The sequence below is a fragment of the Pseudochaenichthys georgianus genome, chromosome 18 (assembly GCF_902827115.2).
Source record: "Pseudochaenichthys georgianus chromosome 18, fPseGeo1.2, whole genome shotgun sequence".
NCBI classification, from domain to species: Eukaryota; Metazoa; Chordata; class Actinopteri; order Perciformes; family Channichthyidae; genus Pseudochaenichthys; species Pseudochaenichthys georgianus.
Genome location: NC_047520.1, coordinates 9692944 through 9710204, shown reverse-complemented (window position 1 = coordinate 9710204; position 17261 = coordinate 9692944). Strand labels below are relative to the sequence as shown.

At 40.7% G+C, this 17261-nt stretch overlaps 3 protein-coding genes across 5 annotated transcripts in view; 2 read left to right on the top strand and 1 right to left on the bottom strand.

The window, feature by feature from the left end:
• Positions 1 to 447: 447 nt before the first annotated feature.
• LOC117463332 (thioredoxin-like) lies at positions 448 to 4497 on the top strand. Its single transcript, XM_034105522.2, has 5 exons — positions 448 to 562; positions 2059 to 2163; positions 3067 to 3132; positions 3707 to 3772; positions 4073 to 4497. The coding sequence occupies exons 1-5, from the start codon at positions 536 to 538 to the stop codon at positions 4136 to 4138; spliced, it is 330 nt and encodes a 109-aa protein (XP_033961413.1). The 5' UTR covers positions 448 to 535; the 3' UTR covers positions 4139 to 4497.
• A 1383-nt stretch (positions 4498 to 5880) lies between these two features.
• LOC117463354 (thioredoxin-like) lies at positions 5881 to 13641 on the top strand. The gene is made up of 5 exons (XM_034105547.2): positions 5881 to 5991; positions 7351 to 7455; positions 7923 to 7988; positions 13145 to 13210; positions 13347 to 13641. Exons 1-5 carry the CDS (start codon positions 5965 to 5967, stop codon positions 13410 to 13412), a joined length of 330 nt encoding a protein of 109 aa, XP_033961438.1. The 5' UTR covers positions 5881 to 5964; the 3' UTR covers positions 13413 to 13641.
• A 39-nt stretch (positions 13642 to 13680) lies between these two features.
• Positions 13681 to 17261, bottom strand: part of svep1 (sushi, von Willebrand factor type A, EGF and pentraxin domain containing 1) — a 78817-nt gene continuing 75236 nt past the window's right edge. For 2 of the 3 annotated variants that reach the window (XM_034105544.2, XM_071206570.1), the window contains 5 exons: positions 16202 to 16372; positions 14837 to 14932; positions 14278 to 14373; positions 14069 to 14162; positions 13681 to 13944 (listed from right to left, as the gene is read on the bottom strand). In XM_034105544.2, coding sequence (XP_033961435.1) covers positions 13914 to 13944; positions 14069 to 14162; positions 14278 to 14373; positions 14837 to 14932; positions 16202 to 16372 — 488 coding nt within the window. In that variant the 3' untranslated portion in view covers positions 13681 to 13913. The remainder of the gene's footprint in view (positions 13945 to 14068; positions 14163 to 14277; positions 14374 to 14836; positions 14933 to 16201; positions 16373 to 17261) is intronic. The other variant, XM_034105546.2, reaches the window with a different exon arrangement.

The window sequence follows — 17261 nt, the reverse complement described above, 5'->3', positions numbered from 1 at the left end:
ACTAATGTGGCTGATACCGTTAACACCCAGCAGGTGACATTTGGGTGTAAAGCAACCAGAATGGAAAATATTACATCGCTGGCCCCTTCAAAATAAGAGTCTTTCTTATAAAAAGCTTTGCAACGCTCAATACAAATTCAAAAACAACCGGTGATGTAATGCAGCAGTCAGGTACATTTACTCAAGTATTGTACTTAAGTATGATCTTGGGGTCCTTGCACTTTACAGAAGTACACAGTAGCAGTGTATTTGTAACATTGTAGAATGAAATGTAGTATATAACAGTAGTTACATTATTTCACAAAATTAATAAAGTAATTGTATAATGTGCACCAATTTTAAATTCAGATATACACCCACCCATGCTGTTAACGCCATGTGACAATGACAACGACTTTTATGTTGATAGTACTTCCGCTGTGTGGTGGACTTTGCTCGTGCAGCTTGATGCTCTGCCATAAAACCACGGCGTGTCTTCTGGAGTTAAGGGATACCCAAACCGTTGCTTCATCACCTCGATCACTCAACAACTATCATGGGGGTTATCATCATTGAGAGTCTGGTAAGTTTGCTTTGCTCCGCAGCTTTTAGTATTGAACGCTTTTAGAAGAACCATTGTAAAAAAAAGAAATAGTGGATTTATTTGTAGCTTGCTCGATGTGCTGGTGCCTGTTTCCCCTCTCCCCTTCTCATTCTCCATATTCGTTTTTTTAATAGGTTTTTCTTTTTAAATAACGGTGCGTTGGATAGAAAACACGCCTCTAATAATGCCTTAATGGAGTTGTAAGTTCGCTTAATGGAAACAACGTTACTGGGTGAGTCAGCGTGAATAACGTTAGCCGCCAGCATGTGTGTTTCTGTTACTCTGCACCATGGCTGTGTAAAGAGAACGCTGTGGACTTTAACCAAGAAGTGCGCCGGGCAATGAAGCCAAATGTCGTAGTGGCCAATCGAAGGTACTACACTCCCTGTCAGTCCATGGCGTCATTGGCCCAAAATATGTGTTCCCATTGACTTTATTTGACATCTGTAAATCAGCGGATACTTTTGTTCTACTTTATCAACCACCCAGTACGACCAATTCGATAGCCCTTATTTTAATCAATATGGTCTAAAAAGTTGTCAAATGCGCTTAAAGCCTGATTCCTGAGTCCTTTTCCCTCTCCTTCCATCTAACTGAGCCGAGAGCGGGAGATCAGACACGGGCCTTACGGGAAAACCCAACGGCGCATGCTCTATGGGCCATTGGGTACTTTTAGCACAGGCCGTTTTTGGCCTCATGCGTGACAACCCTCATATGTGTATCCAGTTCTCTTATACATCCATGAACCTTTTTATAAACGAGCATTTATACCAGTAGCATTTATCTGAGTGAGTGCTTGTTTGACGGTACGCCAACCATTCTGCATAAGTGACGTTGGTTTTATTCATTATTATTGTTTTGTTTGCGGGTGAAGATGCTAAAGCTATAACAACTTGTAGCTAATGTATATCACGTTGCATGGCGGGCCGTCCACAGCAGGCTGTTCATTGAGTGTGTCGGAGGGGTGGTTACGGTAATGTACTTTACGCGCCGGGTGCGCACAGGTGATGGTAATCCCCGGATGTTTTGTGGAAAACATCCCAGTTCATAGTTTATAACCATTATAAAACCACACATTTTTTTTATAACGTTCTGATATTATGGTTAATGTTGTGTTTATTTTAAAGGGAAGAGTCATTACATATTAACTGTTTTGCTGGAACTATAACTATCACCTGAACTTGCTCCTGTGGGTATTGTCCACAGTTTCTGACCATTGCATGTATGATATATGTGTAATGTGTGTATATGTAAAGCGCTTTGAGTCATTGTAAAAGCGCTATAATAAATGTAAGGAATTATTATTATTATAATAAAAACAATGTGTGACCATGGGACGAAACAGCCACCACAAAGTAAAACAGAGTGAATATCAATAACATCAGTTTCCAAATTTCTACAAGTATGTTTAGTATAGTTGGACATGAATCCATTATGGTTTGATCAAGTTTAAAATCTGTGTTTCTTTTCTGTAGGAGGATTTCCAGGCTGAACTGAAGAAGGCCGGAGACAAGCTGGTGGTGGTGGACTTCACAGCCACCTGGTGCGGCCCCTGCAAGATGATTGGCCCAGAATTCCATGTAAGCAGATGATTTTGACACTCAAGTCCTGTACAAGCCATAGTTTTAAAGGTCACCTATTATGCAAAATCCACTTTTTCATGTCTTTTCTACACAAACATGTGTCCCCTCTGTGTAAAGAGATAAGGAAAGTTTCAGGAAAAAAGATTCTCTCTCTTTTTGATCCATTTCTATAAAAACCTGTCTGAAAATGAGCTGATCAGATTTTGGCCACTTTATGATGTCATAACGATGTTTTGGCTTGTGTAACCATTAGCCAATCACCAACCAAGGTAACCCCCCCCCCCCCACCGTATCACCTGAATCTCCTCCTAGAGCACCATTGTGTTATTTTTAACCAAATATCTCTCAGAGGGGCGTGGGGAGGGGCTCCTTATTTTCATCTAAAGTAACAGACAGAGAATCAGCACTTTGGAAACAGGGCTGAAACAGAGGGGATTATGGGAGGCTGCAATGATCTGTTTGGTGTTTCAGCCAAACACTTCAGAGACATGTTTTGAATATATCTGAGAGCTATAATATATTGATGAAAAACAGTATCATAGGGGACCTTTAATTATTTTAGAATGCTTAGTAAAGGAGAACCAAAGTATAATATATGTTCCATATGCTGTGTTGGTCACATTCCCAAGTCTGAGGACAAACGAATACGAGGTAAATATTCAGATGTATCCCTTCCCCAAGGGACACATGTTGCTCAAGGACAGCTTCTCTTGTTGCTCTGGGCAACCCCTTTTCAAGCTGTTTCTAACCTCAAGTAGGGAGATGCCCGCTTTACAAGACCCATTGGGGCTGAACTTAAGTCAATAAGATAACCATGATTTCAAAGAGAAGAAATGAATCATTTATTCTCTCACAATCACGTTGCATCATTTATTAACGCTCATTGTTTGACACTTTCAGAATCAATCAACTCTTCCGGAGAACGCAAACGTGGTTTTCCTGCAGGTGGACGTGGATGACGCTGATGTAAGCTTCTTTATTTTCAATTGAGATCTCAGTATAAGTTTACTACAGCTGCTGCTAGTTCAGTGATCCACAACAACGCAGCACGAGCCATCAAACTGGGCAACTAGTAACACTGCTCCTGGTTCATCAGAGAATTATAGAAGTAGAGCATATCGAGTATGTTAACCACATCTGTCGTTAATACTCAAAGCAATGTGAGCTATTCTTAAAATCCATTTCACGGGCCGTGTGGAACCACAGCTGGCTCATGTGACTGAAGCTTTTCTGCCTCAGTGCTTGAGCATAATGAAAGGATAATTGTTGATAATTGCGTCTTTTGAAACAGTATGATTGTGGTGGCTTATTGTTATTGACACATATTCTGACAAAAAGGTGGTGTTTACATATGTGGGGTTTCTGATCTGTGAAGCTGTTAACTTGATACGGCTTATTTCTTTTGTGGACAATATTCCTGTCTGCACAAAACAAACAATTATCCTAATAAGATAGAAATACCTAGAATCACTGTATTCCCAAAGTGTGTATGTTCCCTTAGCTCAATCCGTCTAACTGTCCTTGTTTTTGTTATTTTCAGGAAGTGAGTTCATTTTGCAAGATCGGCTGCATGCCCACATTTCATTATTACAAGAATGGATCAAAGGTAAGCATGAAAAGATGCAGCAAGAATTGACATGTTATCACTTATTTAAAAATAAGTTGTAATATTAGCATAAGCAAACATTTCGTTTCAGGCCACAGAATTTCGGGTCCCTTTCCAAAAAAATGCAAATGCTCTTTCTTCATAAACTAATCGCTAACAAAAACATATATTTTAAGTAACTGGTACAAAATATTTGTAAGCCTTTCTCCAGAGTGAGGAACATTGACATTTTAAGAAATGAAAGTGTCATTGTTTTTTTATCTAACAGTCTTTAATCCTCCTGTCTGTGCCGTCTTTCAGGTGGACGAGTTCTCTGGAGCCAACAAAGACTCAATGATCCAGAAACTGAAAGCTTTGAGGACATAGACATCCACCGAGCAATCCACGCACACATCCTCATTGTATAAAACCCACAGAAACCAATATCGCCCTCTGTACATGTTTGTGAAATCCCAGTTTGACGTAACGTACAAAATCAATTACGTCTTCTGTTCCTCACAGTAATGGACATAATAATTTATTCCACTCATCATGTCTTGTTGACATACTGTAGTACTGTTAATTCAGTGTACGTATTACCTGACAGAAGTTTGATTAAAGCATGATGACCAATTTTAATTCTGTTTTATATGAGATTGGCTTTGCTCCTGACTAACGCTAGAACTTTCTTTGTATGTTGTGTTTAAGGTGGATTTCATAATTAAATAAATGCTAAGTTACAGGAACTTTTGTACTTTTCTAATTCATATTTAAATGCATCCAACACTATTTTACTGTCTTTGTATATCCGGTACAGAGGACAACAATAACCGCACCTACTTTGCACCGTGCGCCATTATGGTGTTGTTTTATACAGGCTTTATAAACGTGGAATATTGTCTTCATTACTAAGGTTAGCATTAAAATTGAAAAGTAAAGTGAAACTTATGGTTGCTCACCCTCACCCTGCGATCAGCAACATAATCCGCATGAATCGCAAAACGTATGATTGTGTACAAATATTTAAAAAAAGTTATGCAATATATGCATGACTTGCTAGGCCTTCACATATATCACTACATATTTGTAAACGTTTAAGAAACCCCACACAACTCAGTAAACACTGACATTTTTGAAAATTGACAATTATTCTAAGTCTCTGCCATTTTCCTCGAGCCAGCAGAGGGCGCTGTTACCTCAGTCAACAGCTTTTCAAAATGTTTGACTAAAATGAGAAACTTGTATTTAACAAAAATCTCCTGCTTTGGTTAGGACCATGGTTAGGACTCATGGATGTATAATAACAACGGTTGGACTTTGAGTTGAGATTTAACCACTCCCACTTCCGTATTACGAAAGTATCGACGCATCATGAGAGCGCCACCCTAGTGTTTTCATCCCACGAAATATGAATTTGACAGCAGCAGTAACTTCATAGAGCATATTTTCCTTAGTAGATTAATGAACAATACACCCATGACCAGAGGTGGGAGAAGTACTCACTTGTACTTGAGTAAAAGTATATATACAACAAGAGTGTAGGAATACTCTGTTACAGTAAAACTAAAGTCCTGCATTCAAAATGTTTCTCAAGTAAGAGTATTATCATCAGAATATACTTAAAGTATCAAAAGTAAAAGTACTCATAATGAAAATTGGTCCATTTCAAAATAATATATTAAACGTTTTGAGAATAATTATTGATACATATTGCAGGTCTCCCTTGAAAAAGAGATCTATGATCTCAATGGGACCAATCTGGTTAAATAAAGGTTTGACATTAAAGTGTTGTCAATGCTGGTAAAGGTGCAGTTTTAATGACTTTGTATGCTGCAGGGTAGCTTGTGAATTTACTCCAGGTGTCACTAAAGTCTTAGTTAAGTGTTGATCATAAGATAGTAAATAAAGATATTAAATTGATAGAGTAAAAGTACACTATTTAGTAAATAGTATTTACCTCTGAATTGTGGTGGAGTAGAAGTACAAAGTAGCAACACATTGAAATACTCAAGTAAAGTACAAGTCCCTCCAAAGTGTACTTAACTACAGTACTTGAGTAAATGTACTTTACACTTCAGTCCATGACGCAATCACGCAGGGCTACGTTGATGTGGAAGTGGGCGTGGTTAAGTCTCAGCTGGGTTTTAACAGTTTCCAGGAGTTCCCAAACTTTAGTCTTCGGATCATCTGCTCAAAGAACAGTCACAGCTATCATGGGGGTTACCAACATCACCAATTTGGTAAGTGTTGTCTTGTAGCTTTTATTGTTAAACAGCTGCTGATTCAGCAGCATTCCCACTATGTATAGTCTTCAAGTTTTTCCATGCTTTTTGGCTTCTAATAACTTCCAGCTTCAGAAACCATTCAAATATCCAAATATTCACCTATTCAGCTATTTCCGCACATGATGGGGGAAACTATTTAATCATCGAAACGTTTTAAAATATTCAGCTTTTTTAAACTTTTTTTGTAACATGTAACTCAATTGCCGGAATCTCCAAATCCTCTTTCACCTGCACGATGCTGCTCCTTCTTCCGCATACCTTCAGCTACGCACTTCATTCAAACTATTAAAGTTGTATCTATGGGACAGACTATTCAGACAGCCGTGTCTCGATGCCTTCATCATATCAAACTGACCAACCATTCTGGCCCGATAGTTGGTTATCAGTGACACAAAGTCCACCCTGCTCCTAATAGACGCCCATGTGTTCTATTTTTTTCCTAAAACTAGCAAGAAGTAAACTTTATAAAAACTGCTGTCATCTTCACATTTTTTCACAGAAAATACACACAGATCGGTTCATCCGGGCTCCCTTGTGCTCACGGTCTGATGTATGTAATAGGAGCCGTCGTTTTTTAACAGTCGCAGAATTATCAGAGATAAACCTCAATGCATTCTGAATGGGACTCGGGTAACTGTGTTGCTGGCAGATTAGGGGGCACACACCTGAGTGACATCATCTAATCAGAGAAGACAGGCCGACTGATACACGCGCGCACAAACACTAGATGTTTTGAGACTTTCCACGCTACTTACAGACCGACAGACAGATAGACACAGGTCTTTTCCCACCAGACCCTCTTTTTTAGGGAATAATCTCCCATATTTGGACATCAGACATTTCATTTTGTTCTCTCTCTCCCTGCCACAATACCTTTTTAAAATGAAAGCACCAAAGAGTTACTGTATCTTTACAGGAAGCGAAGGAAGATGGATGTTTTCTTTCAAAATAAAAGTCCTACAAATTCACCGAACAAGAAGAAAGAAGCCCAGGATCAGCTTTATTTTTCTAAATAAAAGCCCCACAAAGTCAGATAAATTTTGCATGAAACGTCATGGTAACCTTTAAAGTTGTCAAACATATTCACACGCGCTTTCAGCAGGAAATGCATTGTCTAGTTTTTAATTTGTGTAGCTTACCAACATTCAAAAAGCATATATTTCAACCCATACCTTAAATAATGATCAAGCCTGTACTACAAACATTTTTGAATTATTGTTATAAAAAAGTATATTTCAAAGAACATGGTAATTCTTTAATTTTCCATTTTAAATTGTTAATTCTATATTTCAAATATGTTTTCATTTTCTGTAGGAGCAGTTCAATAAAGCCCTGAAGGATGCTGGAGACAAGCTGGTGGTGGTGGACTTCACAGCCAGTTGGTGTGGCCCCTGCAAACAGATTGGCCCAATATTTAAGGTAAGAGGATGATTTGGGCTCTTAATTCTTGTGCAAGCCATGGTTTGATTATTTTAGCATGGTTACAAAAAGACAGTGAATTTAACTGAATGGAGAGAAAAGACACTAGATAATGGGCGCAAGCCGTAATCCTTTTAAACACTGAAATGATTTTAAATCAACAAAATGTGGATTTATGGTTCCGATGTATTGAGACAGTGGCAGCTTTAGTGGAACACATGTTTTTAGTATGTTTGTTTTTAAGGGAAGACCCTCCCTGAGTTACGCATGCTCCCAGAGGGCCGCTCGGGCAACATTCTTTGAATAGGGAAGAGCCAGCCTGTTTCTTTTCATTGTTGTTATGGTTACTCATAACTTTGTAGAACCAAGATTTCAAGGAACGTTGTGCATCAATTCCCTCTTCTCTCCCAATCACATTGCAGCAGTATTCTGTTTATATTAATGCTCATTGGTCGACTCTCTTTCAGGAACAGGCGGATCTTCATGAAAACTCCAATGTGGTTTTCTTGGTGGTCGACGTGGATGTTGCTGCAGTAAGTGCACTCATTCAAAAAGATGCTGCTAGTTAGCACTCAGTCAACAGCTTTCAAAAATGTTTTCACTACAATAACAAAACCTTTTATTTTTATAAAAACACCTCCTGCTGTGGGTTGGACTGTTGGACGCTATAAAAACGCAGTGTTTTCTGATACCTCAACTATTGGGTGCTTCACATATATATGGGTCACATGTTCAATCAATCAATCAATCAATGAATGTTTATTTATATAGCCCAATATCACAAATGTTACATTTGTCTCAGTGGTCTTCACAGTGTGTACAGAATATCAGTATGACAATACGACACCCTCTGTCCTTAGACCCTCACATTGTACAAGGAAAAACTTCCAAAGAAAACCCAGTTTAAAGGGAAAAATGGGAGAAACCTCAGGGAGAGCAACAGAGGAGGGATCCCTCTCCCAGGACGGACAGACGTGCAATAGATGCCGTGTGTAAATTGAAAAGATAATACATTTGCAACATAGGTAGTCCAAATGTTCGGAAATGCATGTGTGTATAATAGGAAGATGAATCCACGAGGATATCCATCCAGGACCTATGATCCAGGACCACAGCCACGACTCAAGATCCAGCGCTCGCGATCCAGGACCGCAGGATCATCCATGACTCCGGATCCCAGCGTATATAGACACCAAAAAGAAAGACATTTGGGGAAGCTGGGTTAATCGGAACATGAGTGTACACGGGTATAGACAGAGAGAAGGAAGAAGTAAGATGTCCCCCGACAAACTAAGCCTATATCAGCAAAACTAGGGGCTGAATCTAATCAGCCCTAACTATAAGCTTTATCAAAAAGGAAGGTCTTAAGCGCACTCTTAAAAACGGATAGGGTGTCTGCCGCCCGAACACAAACTGGAAGCTGATTCCACAAATGTGGAGCTTGATAAGAAAAGGCTCTGGCTCCCATTGTACTTTTAAAGATTCTAGGAACAACCAACAACCCTGCATTCTTGGAACGCAATGCCCTAGTAGGACAGTAGGGTATAATGAGTTCTTTAAGGTAAGATGGCGCCTGCCCATTAAGGGCTTTGTAGGCGAGAAGAATTTTAAATTCTATCCTGTGTTCTATAGGGAGCCAGTGTAAGGCAGCCAGAACAGGAGTAATGTGGTCCCTTTTCCTAACTCTGGTTAGTACACGAGCCGCAGCATTTTGAATCAGCTGAAGCGACTTGATTGACTTCTTGGTACTCCCTGATAATAAAGAGTTACAATAATCCAGCCTAGAAGTAACAAATGCATGGACTAGTTTCTCTGCATCGTTTTGAGGCAAGATATGCCTGATTTTTGCAATGTTACGTAGATGGAAGTAGGCGGTCCTTGAAATTGATTTTATGTGGGCGTTAAAGGATAAATCCTGATCAAATATAACACCAAGATTCCTTATAGTCTCACTGGAGGCCAAATTAATGCCATCCATAGTTAGTATGTCTTTAGATAATTTGTTTCGTAGATTCTTCGGGCCAAGTACAATAACTTCAGTTTTGGTCGTGTTTAACATCAAAAAGTTTAAGGTCATCCACGTTTTTAAGTCCTTAAGGCAGTCTTGAATTTTATTTAGATGATTAATTTCATCAGGCTTGATTGATAAATATAGTTGAGTATCATCCGCATAACAATGAAAGTTTACAGAATGATTCCTTATAATATTGCCTAACGGAAGCATATATAATGTGAACAAAATAGGTCCGAGCACTGAGCCCTGTGGCACTCCATGGCTAACTTTGGTTTGCGTGGAAGATTCATCGTTAACACGTACAAACAGAGCGTTCAGATAGATAGGACCTAAACCAGCCTAAAGCAGTTCCCTGTATGCCAACTAAGTGCTCTAGTCTTTGCAATAGGATATCATGGTCGATAGTATCAAATGCAGCACTGCGATCGAGCAAAACAAGAATAGAGACAAGTCCCTTGTCTGAGGCTATTAGAATATCATTTGTGACTTTAACCAGAGCTGTCTCTGTGCTATGATGTGTTCTAAAGCCAGACTGAAAATCTTCAAATAAATCATTGTTTTTTAAGTAATCACACAACTGTTTTGCGACCGCTTTCTCAAGAATTTTTGAGAGGAACGGAAGATTAGAAATAGGTCTATAGTTGGCTAAAACCTCTGGATCGAGGTTGTGCTTTTTAAGAAGCGGTTTTATCACTGCTACTTTGAATGATTGTGGAACATAGCCTGATAATAAAGACATATTCATAATATTTAATAAAGAAGTGCTAATTAATGGAAAAACTTCCTTCAACAGCTTAGTTGGAATTGGGTCTAACATACACGTTGATGGTTTAGAAGAGAGAATCATTGAATGTAATTGTTCAAGGTTGAAAAGCATTCTAGTTTACTATCTAGTGTAATATTAGAACTTACGATTCCGGGAGCTGTTGATAACACTATACTGGTCGAAGGCAAGAGGTCATTAATTTTGTTTCTAAGAGTAACAATTTTATCGTTAAAAAAGCACATTACTACTGAGTGCTAAGGGAATAGAAGGCTCAATCGAGCTGTGGCTCTCTGTCAGCCTGGCTACAGTGCTGAAAAGAAATCTTGCATTATTCTTATTCTCATCTATTAATGAAGAGTAGTAGGCTGCTCTCGCTTTACGCAGTGCTTTCTTATATTCATTGAGAGTAATATGCCAAATTAAACGAGATTCTTCAAGTTTAGTGGAACGCCATATCCTTTCAAGTTGTCTAGACTTTTGCTTTATTTTGCGGGTTTCGGCATTATGCCATGGAGCTAATCTATGTTGTTTTATTTTCTTCTTTTTCAAAGGAGCAACAGAATCTAATTTTATTCGCAGCGCATCTATAGCACTATCAACAACATGATCAATTTGGGGTGGTGTACATTTTGTATAAGTTTCCTCCCCTACATGCCGACATGCTATCGAGTTAAGTATTGGTTGAATCTCTTCCTTAAATGTGGCTATAGCACTAACAGATAGGTTTCTGCTGCAAGAGCTTTTGACTAATGCTTTGTAGTCTAGTAACAGTACTTCAAAAGTTACTAAGAAATGGTCGGATAAAGCAGGATTATGCGGTTCGACTAATAGTTGCTCAATTTCAATACCATAAGTCAGAACAAGGTCGAGAGTGTGATTATAACAGTGGGTTGGTTTATTTACACTCTGACAGAAACCAACATAATCTAATATAGAGTTAAATGCAACAGTAAGGCTATTTTTATCATCGTCAACATGAATATTAAAGTCACCTACGATAATTACTTTGTCTGTTTTAAGAACCAAAGTTGATAAAAACTCAGAGAATTCTGATAAGAATTCTGAATAAGGACCTGGTGCACGATACACTGTAACAAATAAGATTGGCTGCAAAGTTTTCCAGGTCGGATGCGTAAGACTAAAAACGAGGCTTTCAAAAGAGGTATAATTACATTTTGGTTTAGTATTGATAAGTAAACTTGAGTCAAAGATTGCTGCAACTCCACCTCCTCGGCCCGTGCCTCGAGCAATATGAGTGTTGATATGGCTGGGTGGAGTGGCCTCATTTATGCTGACATATTCTTCATGTCTCAACCAAGTTTCAGTGAGACAGCATATATCAATATTATAATCTGATATTAAATCATTTACCAATATTGCTTTAGATGCTAGAGATCTTATGTTTAAGAGACCACATTTAATCTTCCTGTTTTGTTGCACTGTAGTAGTTGTTACATTTACTTTTATTAGGTTATTATGTATGACACCTCTATTAGGTTTTACCTTAAATTGTCCTTGGGCAGACACACACACCGCTAATATTGGGTATTTTATTGGGTTCGGGATTCCTATGGGTGACTGCCTAGGAGAGAGCGCAGAGAAGCGTGTAAGACTGCGACTCTGCCTCCTGGTCTCAACTCCAGTTTGTCATGGATTACGTCCACAAAGCCCTGAAATGTGTGCCGAAATGAGATCTGCACCTTTCAAAGTAGGGTGAATGCCGTCTCTCTTAATCAGACCAGGTTTTCCCCAGAAGGCTGTCCAATTATTTACGAAGCCCACATTGTTTGCTGGGCACCACCAAGACAACCAGCGCTGAAATGATGACATGCGGCTATACATGTCATCATTGATCAGATTGGGGAGGGGACCAGAGAAGATTACGGTGTCCGACATTGTTTTAGCATAACTACACACCGACTCCACATTAAGTTTTGTGCATTCTGATTGGCGTAAACGAACATCATTACCACCGACGTGAATAACAATCCTACTGTATTTACGTTTATCTTTAGCCAGCAGTTTAAGATGCGCCTCAACGTCGCCCGCTCTGGCCCCCGGAATGCATGTGACTGTGGAGGCTTCGGTCTCTAAATTCACGTGTCTCATAATAGAGCTACCAATAACCAGAGTTGGCTTCTCAGCGGGTGTCTCGCTGAGTGGGGAATATCTGTTAGATACGTGAACGGGTTGGTGGGGACCTGCGGGTTTCGCGTTATGCCCCTTCTGAACAGTCACCCAGCCTCCCTGCTGCTCGGGAGTTGCCGGGGGACGGCTAAGAGGAGCTACATTTGGCCGGTCCGCACATGCTAACATGGGCTTTACTTTAGCTGAGTTACTTTCTAAGATGCGGAGCCGGGCTTCTATGGCTATGATTCCCGCCTCCAACCTAACAACTATACTACATTTAACACATGTATCCTTACCAGTAAGGGAGGCCGGGAAGTAACCAAACATGAGACAGGAAGAGCAGGAAATAGCACCAGAAGGTGGGGAAAGAGCCATGGCTAGCTATCAAGCTAAAGTAGCTACCGTTAGCAAACCCGAAAAGAGTGTAGGCAACTGTGGAGTTACAGTCGCTAAGAGAAGGAGAGTTGTGAGTGCTTAAGCTGTAGTAACGTGTGATTACAACGTCAGGCAGTTGCCGTGATCAAGAGTTTTAAAACGATCGATTAAGTTTAAGTTAATAAGCTATCAGCAACAGAACAGGCACACGGGATACCCGGAGATGAAAACAACAACAACCGGAAGTTACAACGTGCAACGTGCTCACCGCAATAGGTTCCTCCTTCCGCTCACTCCACAACATCTAAAGCTTGTCTTCATCATGTTCATTCATGTTGTTTTCATCCAGGGCGGAGCAGTGACTGTCCACCCGTCTTACAGCATGTTTGTTTTGCCCTTTTCAGGATGTTTCTGAAAAGTGCGGCATCAAAGCCATGCCCACATTCTTCTATTACAAGAATGAAAAAAAGGTGAGCATGAGAAGATGCAGCAAATATTGACATTAACATTTTTTTTTAATGTTAGCATAAGCAAACACATTCTAGCCTAGTGACCTATATTTGAATTCAAGCTGTCATTAATCATTCTGTCTGTGCTGCATTTAAGGTGGATGAGCTCACTGGTGCCAACGGTGCAAAACTGATAAGCAAACTGGCCTCTTTGAGGACATAGATCTCCAGGGAGCAGTCCACACACACACACCCTCATTGTGTAAAAAACACAGTAGCCAATGTTGCCATGTAAAATAACCATTAGGTCTTCTATGCCACACAAGAAACAATAATTGATTCCCCTCACGGTGTATTAGTGACCTCCTGTTAGTTCAGTGTATGCTGACATGTGGTGAAGCATGGTCACTTTGTGTTTAATGTGGATTTAATAAATAAATGAGTTACAGGAACTTTGTACTTTTCTGATTATCACGACGTGAACAACAAAATGGTATTTTATGCTTTAATAAAAATGTGAGAATAGTTTACACATATACATTGGACATCACATCAATAGTTTTTACACATCGTACAAGTATATAGCAGCATATGTTTAATACTGTTGAGTCTCTATATGAAAAAATACAGCTTTATTTTACAAAATGGTTCTTGCTTCGCCATTGCAGAGAGATGAGAATGAATGAGTCAGTTTACTATACAAGAACTCCCTTCATTGGACGATTCACATGTGATAGTATCCTGATTTCCTTTTCCTGCAAAGAGAAGGGGAAATGGTTTTTAATCTGGTGAAACATTCTGAAGTAAGACTGTTGCAAAAGGCACTCGGGTTAACACACAATGTTACACTTTTTAATAACTTTCTTATTGGTGAATCACCTGGAGCAGTCGTGCCCGCTCCACCCGGGACTGCAGTGACATCTGTTGGGCCGGATGCACCTGCCGCCATTCAGACAAGGCGAGGAACACACAGCTGTGGACACACACATTCATAAATCACAACAAGTAGCACTTACTGTACGCTCCCAGTATGTGGGCAGGTTCCCTCACACACATCCTCCTAAACATGTGAAACACTGCTGACTCACCGCTGTGACATCGTGTGCCCGCCCACCCAGAGGGACAGTCACACTGGTAGGGGGCCACGCAGCGGCCGCCATTCAGACACGGCAGGATGCAGATAGCTGTCATTGGAGAGGAGACAGGAAGTCATTTAAGGTCATCGGACTCCTCTCTGTGGAAATCCTGAACTGTTCAATTATTTTGTCTTAATTACATTTTTATTTCAGTGCCAGTTCACACGTTTTTCCCAACCTTTCAATTTACCGTAAATATTATAACTAAAACATTCTCACTGGAATGTGCAGAATTTTAACTCTAGTTTTGACAGTCATATCCCAATTGCCATATCAGTCAAAAATAATAGCAACTAGTTATATATTTTTTGGATATTTCACAGAATGATCACGCAGGATTCCTGAGATTGATCAGTGTGTTTAAAGGCCTTAAAATGAACTGTTATGATTTGAGCTCATTTACGAGCAGGTTGGGCGAATTTCTGTTTTGCCGAGACTTTGTTTGAGTTGCAACCATAGACTGTATATATAAAGGTTGCAACACACAGTTTAAGGGCTTTTAAACACTCACGGTCCTCACAGAGGCGGCCCATCCAGCCCTCGGGGCAGGAGCAGATGTTTGGCCGCTGACACACGCCTCCGTTCTGGCACTGCAACCAACACACCGCTGGAACACACACACATTGTATGTTTATATTTACTTCACGTCCAGTAGACAATCTTCTTCAAGTGTCCACATACAAAGGAGAGAGAGAATTTCAGTCCGTTTCTGGTGAAATGAGAGGAAAAAACCAGTTTCTACAGCGTCACGCATGCATTGGAACAACAGCAGCATTCACAAAGTGCAGATTAGATTCCTCTAACATCCTGGTGTGTGTGTGTGTGTGTGTGTGTGTGTGTGTGTGTGTGTGTGTGTGTGTGTGTGTGTGTGTGTGTGTGTGTGTGTGTGTGTGTGTGAGAGAGAGAGAGAGAGAGAGAGAGAGTCATTAGTCTGTGATGTTCCTTCCTTGACAGTTGGTCCCCTCTACCTGCTGCCCCACATACTTCAGGGATTGTTGGCCCGTCTTGTTCTGCTTGTGGATCCACTTTGAGAAGGAAGCCTCAATCTGTTTCTCATTTGACATCTGAACTAGATTCTGGTCACCTGGCCGACTGCCAGCTGAGAGATGTGTCTCTGTTACTTTCCTGTTTATTTGTTCCTCACTCTAAGGCAGACGAGAGCCAGTAACAAGCTACTTGTTGGCATGACAAGGTTTCCCCTCCCTTTACTGGGCTGGGTCCAGACATCAATCATATGAATCTCACATGTACGTTTGCGGTGTCCACCCTTAAAAGGAAGTTTCAATTAGGGGTTGTACGAGGCATCATCTATCGCCAGTTTATGGATGTAGACAGCAGAATCGGCACCAAAGCAAAGCTCGGTATTGCTGTGGATGGAGGCAACAACAAAACATATTTGTAGACACCTAAAAGATAGTCAATAGAGTCTGGTAGCTTATAAAACGGCTTCAGTTATATATTATATTCTAAATAAAACATAAACTAACATTGATTTTTTGTTGTGGTTAAAAGACATCCTGCTGCCAGCCCCGTACACAGCAGTACATTGCGTTGCTTCGTTGCAATACCTAATGTCAGTTTCTCCAAATGATGGGTGTGCTCCCCATCTACTACCGCAGAAGTTCCTCATACAACCCCACCTCCAAACTATCGCTAGGAAAACCTGCTAGTTGGCATTCTGTTCACATGCAAGTGGAGTAAGAAGAAGCCATTAGGGGACAGAGAGAGCAGGCGCATATCCTTCAGGAAATCGTATAAGTTGGGGACGAAAGGAGCAGCCCATAGGAGGGTTAAGTAGTAGGAAGCAGCACGGCGATGTGAGGCAGGAGGAGACAGTGAGAGGAAGCAGGAAGGGTCCCGGGTGTTCTCTCTCTACCTCTGCATGCTGGAGGCGGCGTCCAGGTGCCGTTCTCCAGGCACCTGCTCCTCCCGACGCCCTCCATGGCGTAGCCGCCAAAGCACGAGTACACCGCCACGTCCCCAAACTGGAACACAGCCCCCCGCACCACCCCATGGGCCACATGGAGGGGGGGGCCACAGGACACCCCTGCACAACAGCCCAGATGGGACGAGTTACTCACTACACGCTTTCTCTTCTCCGTCTCAATGTACAGCTGATTCGTTTACTAAATGGCCTTAAGAGTTGATAAGCGTATCACTCTTCAGTTTCAGAGAAGAGGCCATTTTAAGTAAACAGGAAGTGGACAAAATAAAAGAAACACCTGAACAAAAGCATTCACAAGTGTAAATAAAAGGGCTCCCAAAATGTTCTTTTTTGTCTACCTATTTGAAATCTATAAAACACTTATTATGAAATGGTGTCCTGCAGAGTAAGAAGTCTGTGTCCATTGAAGGAAGTCAAGCGGTGTTTCCTACGTCCCTCATCACCTGTGAAGACATTGAATTTCATGCAAAGTATCCAGATGTGTCCGACACTTCAGTCCGTGGTCTACCTTTCATGATGCATGCATACAGGAGAATAAACAACATGCAAACACAAACAACGAGCCATAGCAACAGAAGCAGCATTGTGTTGCATATTCAGAGCGTAAGAAAGATCAGAGGATTGTGGGACAAAGGTTGCCATAGCAGCCACAGAGGAGCCTGTAATTAGCCCAGAGTAAAGGACACCATCGCGGTGTTTGATGCAGTGTTTGTTTTCATAGAAGCTCAGCGAGAGACAGAAAGCAGAGATCACTTAGACAGGCAGCCGTGCAGGTGTGGAGAAGTGATGGGCACAGCACACGGGGAGCATGCAGACGTGTGCAGAGATATCAAATCACCTCGACTTGGTTCGCTAGTTTGATTACGTGTCGTTATCCTCATTATGACATTTCACTGATTTGATGGAACATATTTAAATCACATGAACTTCATCTCAGAATGAGTAAGGAAACGCAAACATTAGAAAATGCTCTGCTGAAGAAGATATTGTT

Bases quoted from the DNA above. Each gene is read 5' to 3' on its own strand.
- LOC117463332 (XM_034105522.2), top strand. From the start codon at position 536: ATGGGGGTTATCATCATTGAGAGTCTG. The intron at 563-2,058 runs GTAAGTTTGCTT...TCTTTTCTGTAG, and splicing joins TTATCATCATTGAGAGTCTG to GAGGATTTCCAGGCTGAACT. The intron at 2,164-3,066 runs GTAAGCAGATGA...TGACACTTTCAG, and splicing joins TGATTGGCCCAGAATTCCAT to AATCAATCAACTCTTCCGGA.
- LOC117463354 (XM_034105547.2), top strand. From the start codon at position 5,965: ATGGGGGTTACCAACATCACCAATTTG. The intron at 7,456-7,922 runs GTAAGAGGATGA...ACTCTCTTTCAG, and splicing joins AGATTGGCCCAATATTTAAG to GAACAGGCGGATCTTCATGA. The intron at 13,211-13,346 runs GTGAGCATGAGA...GCTGCATTTAAG, and splicing joins ATTACAAGAATGAAAAAAAG to GTGGATGAGCTCACTGGTGC.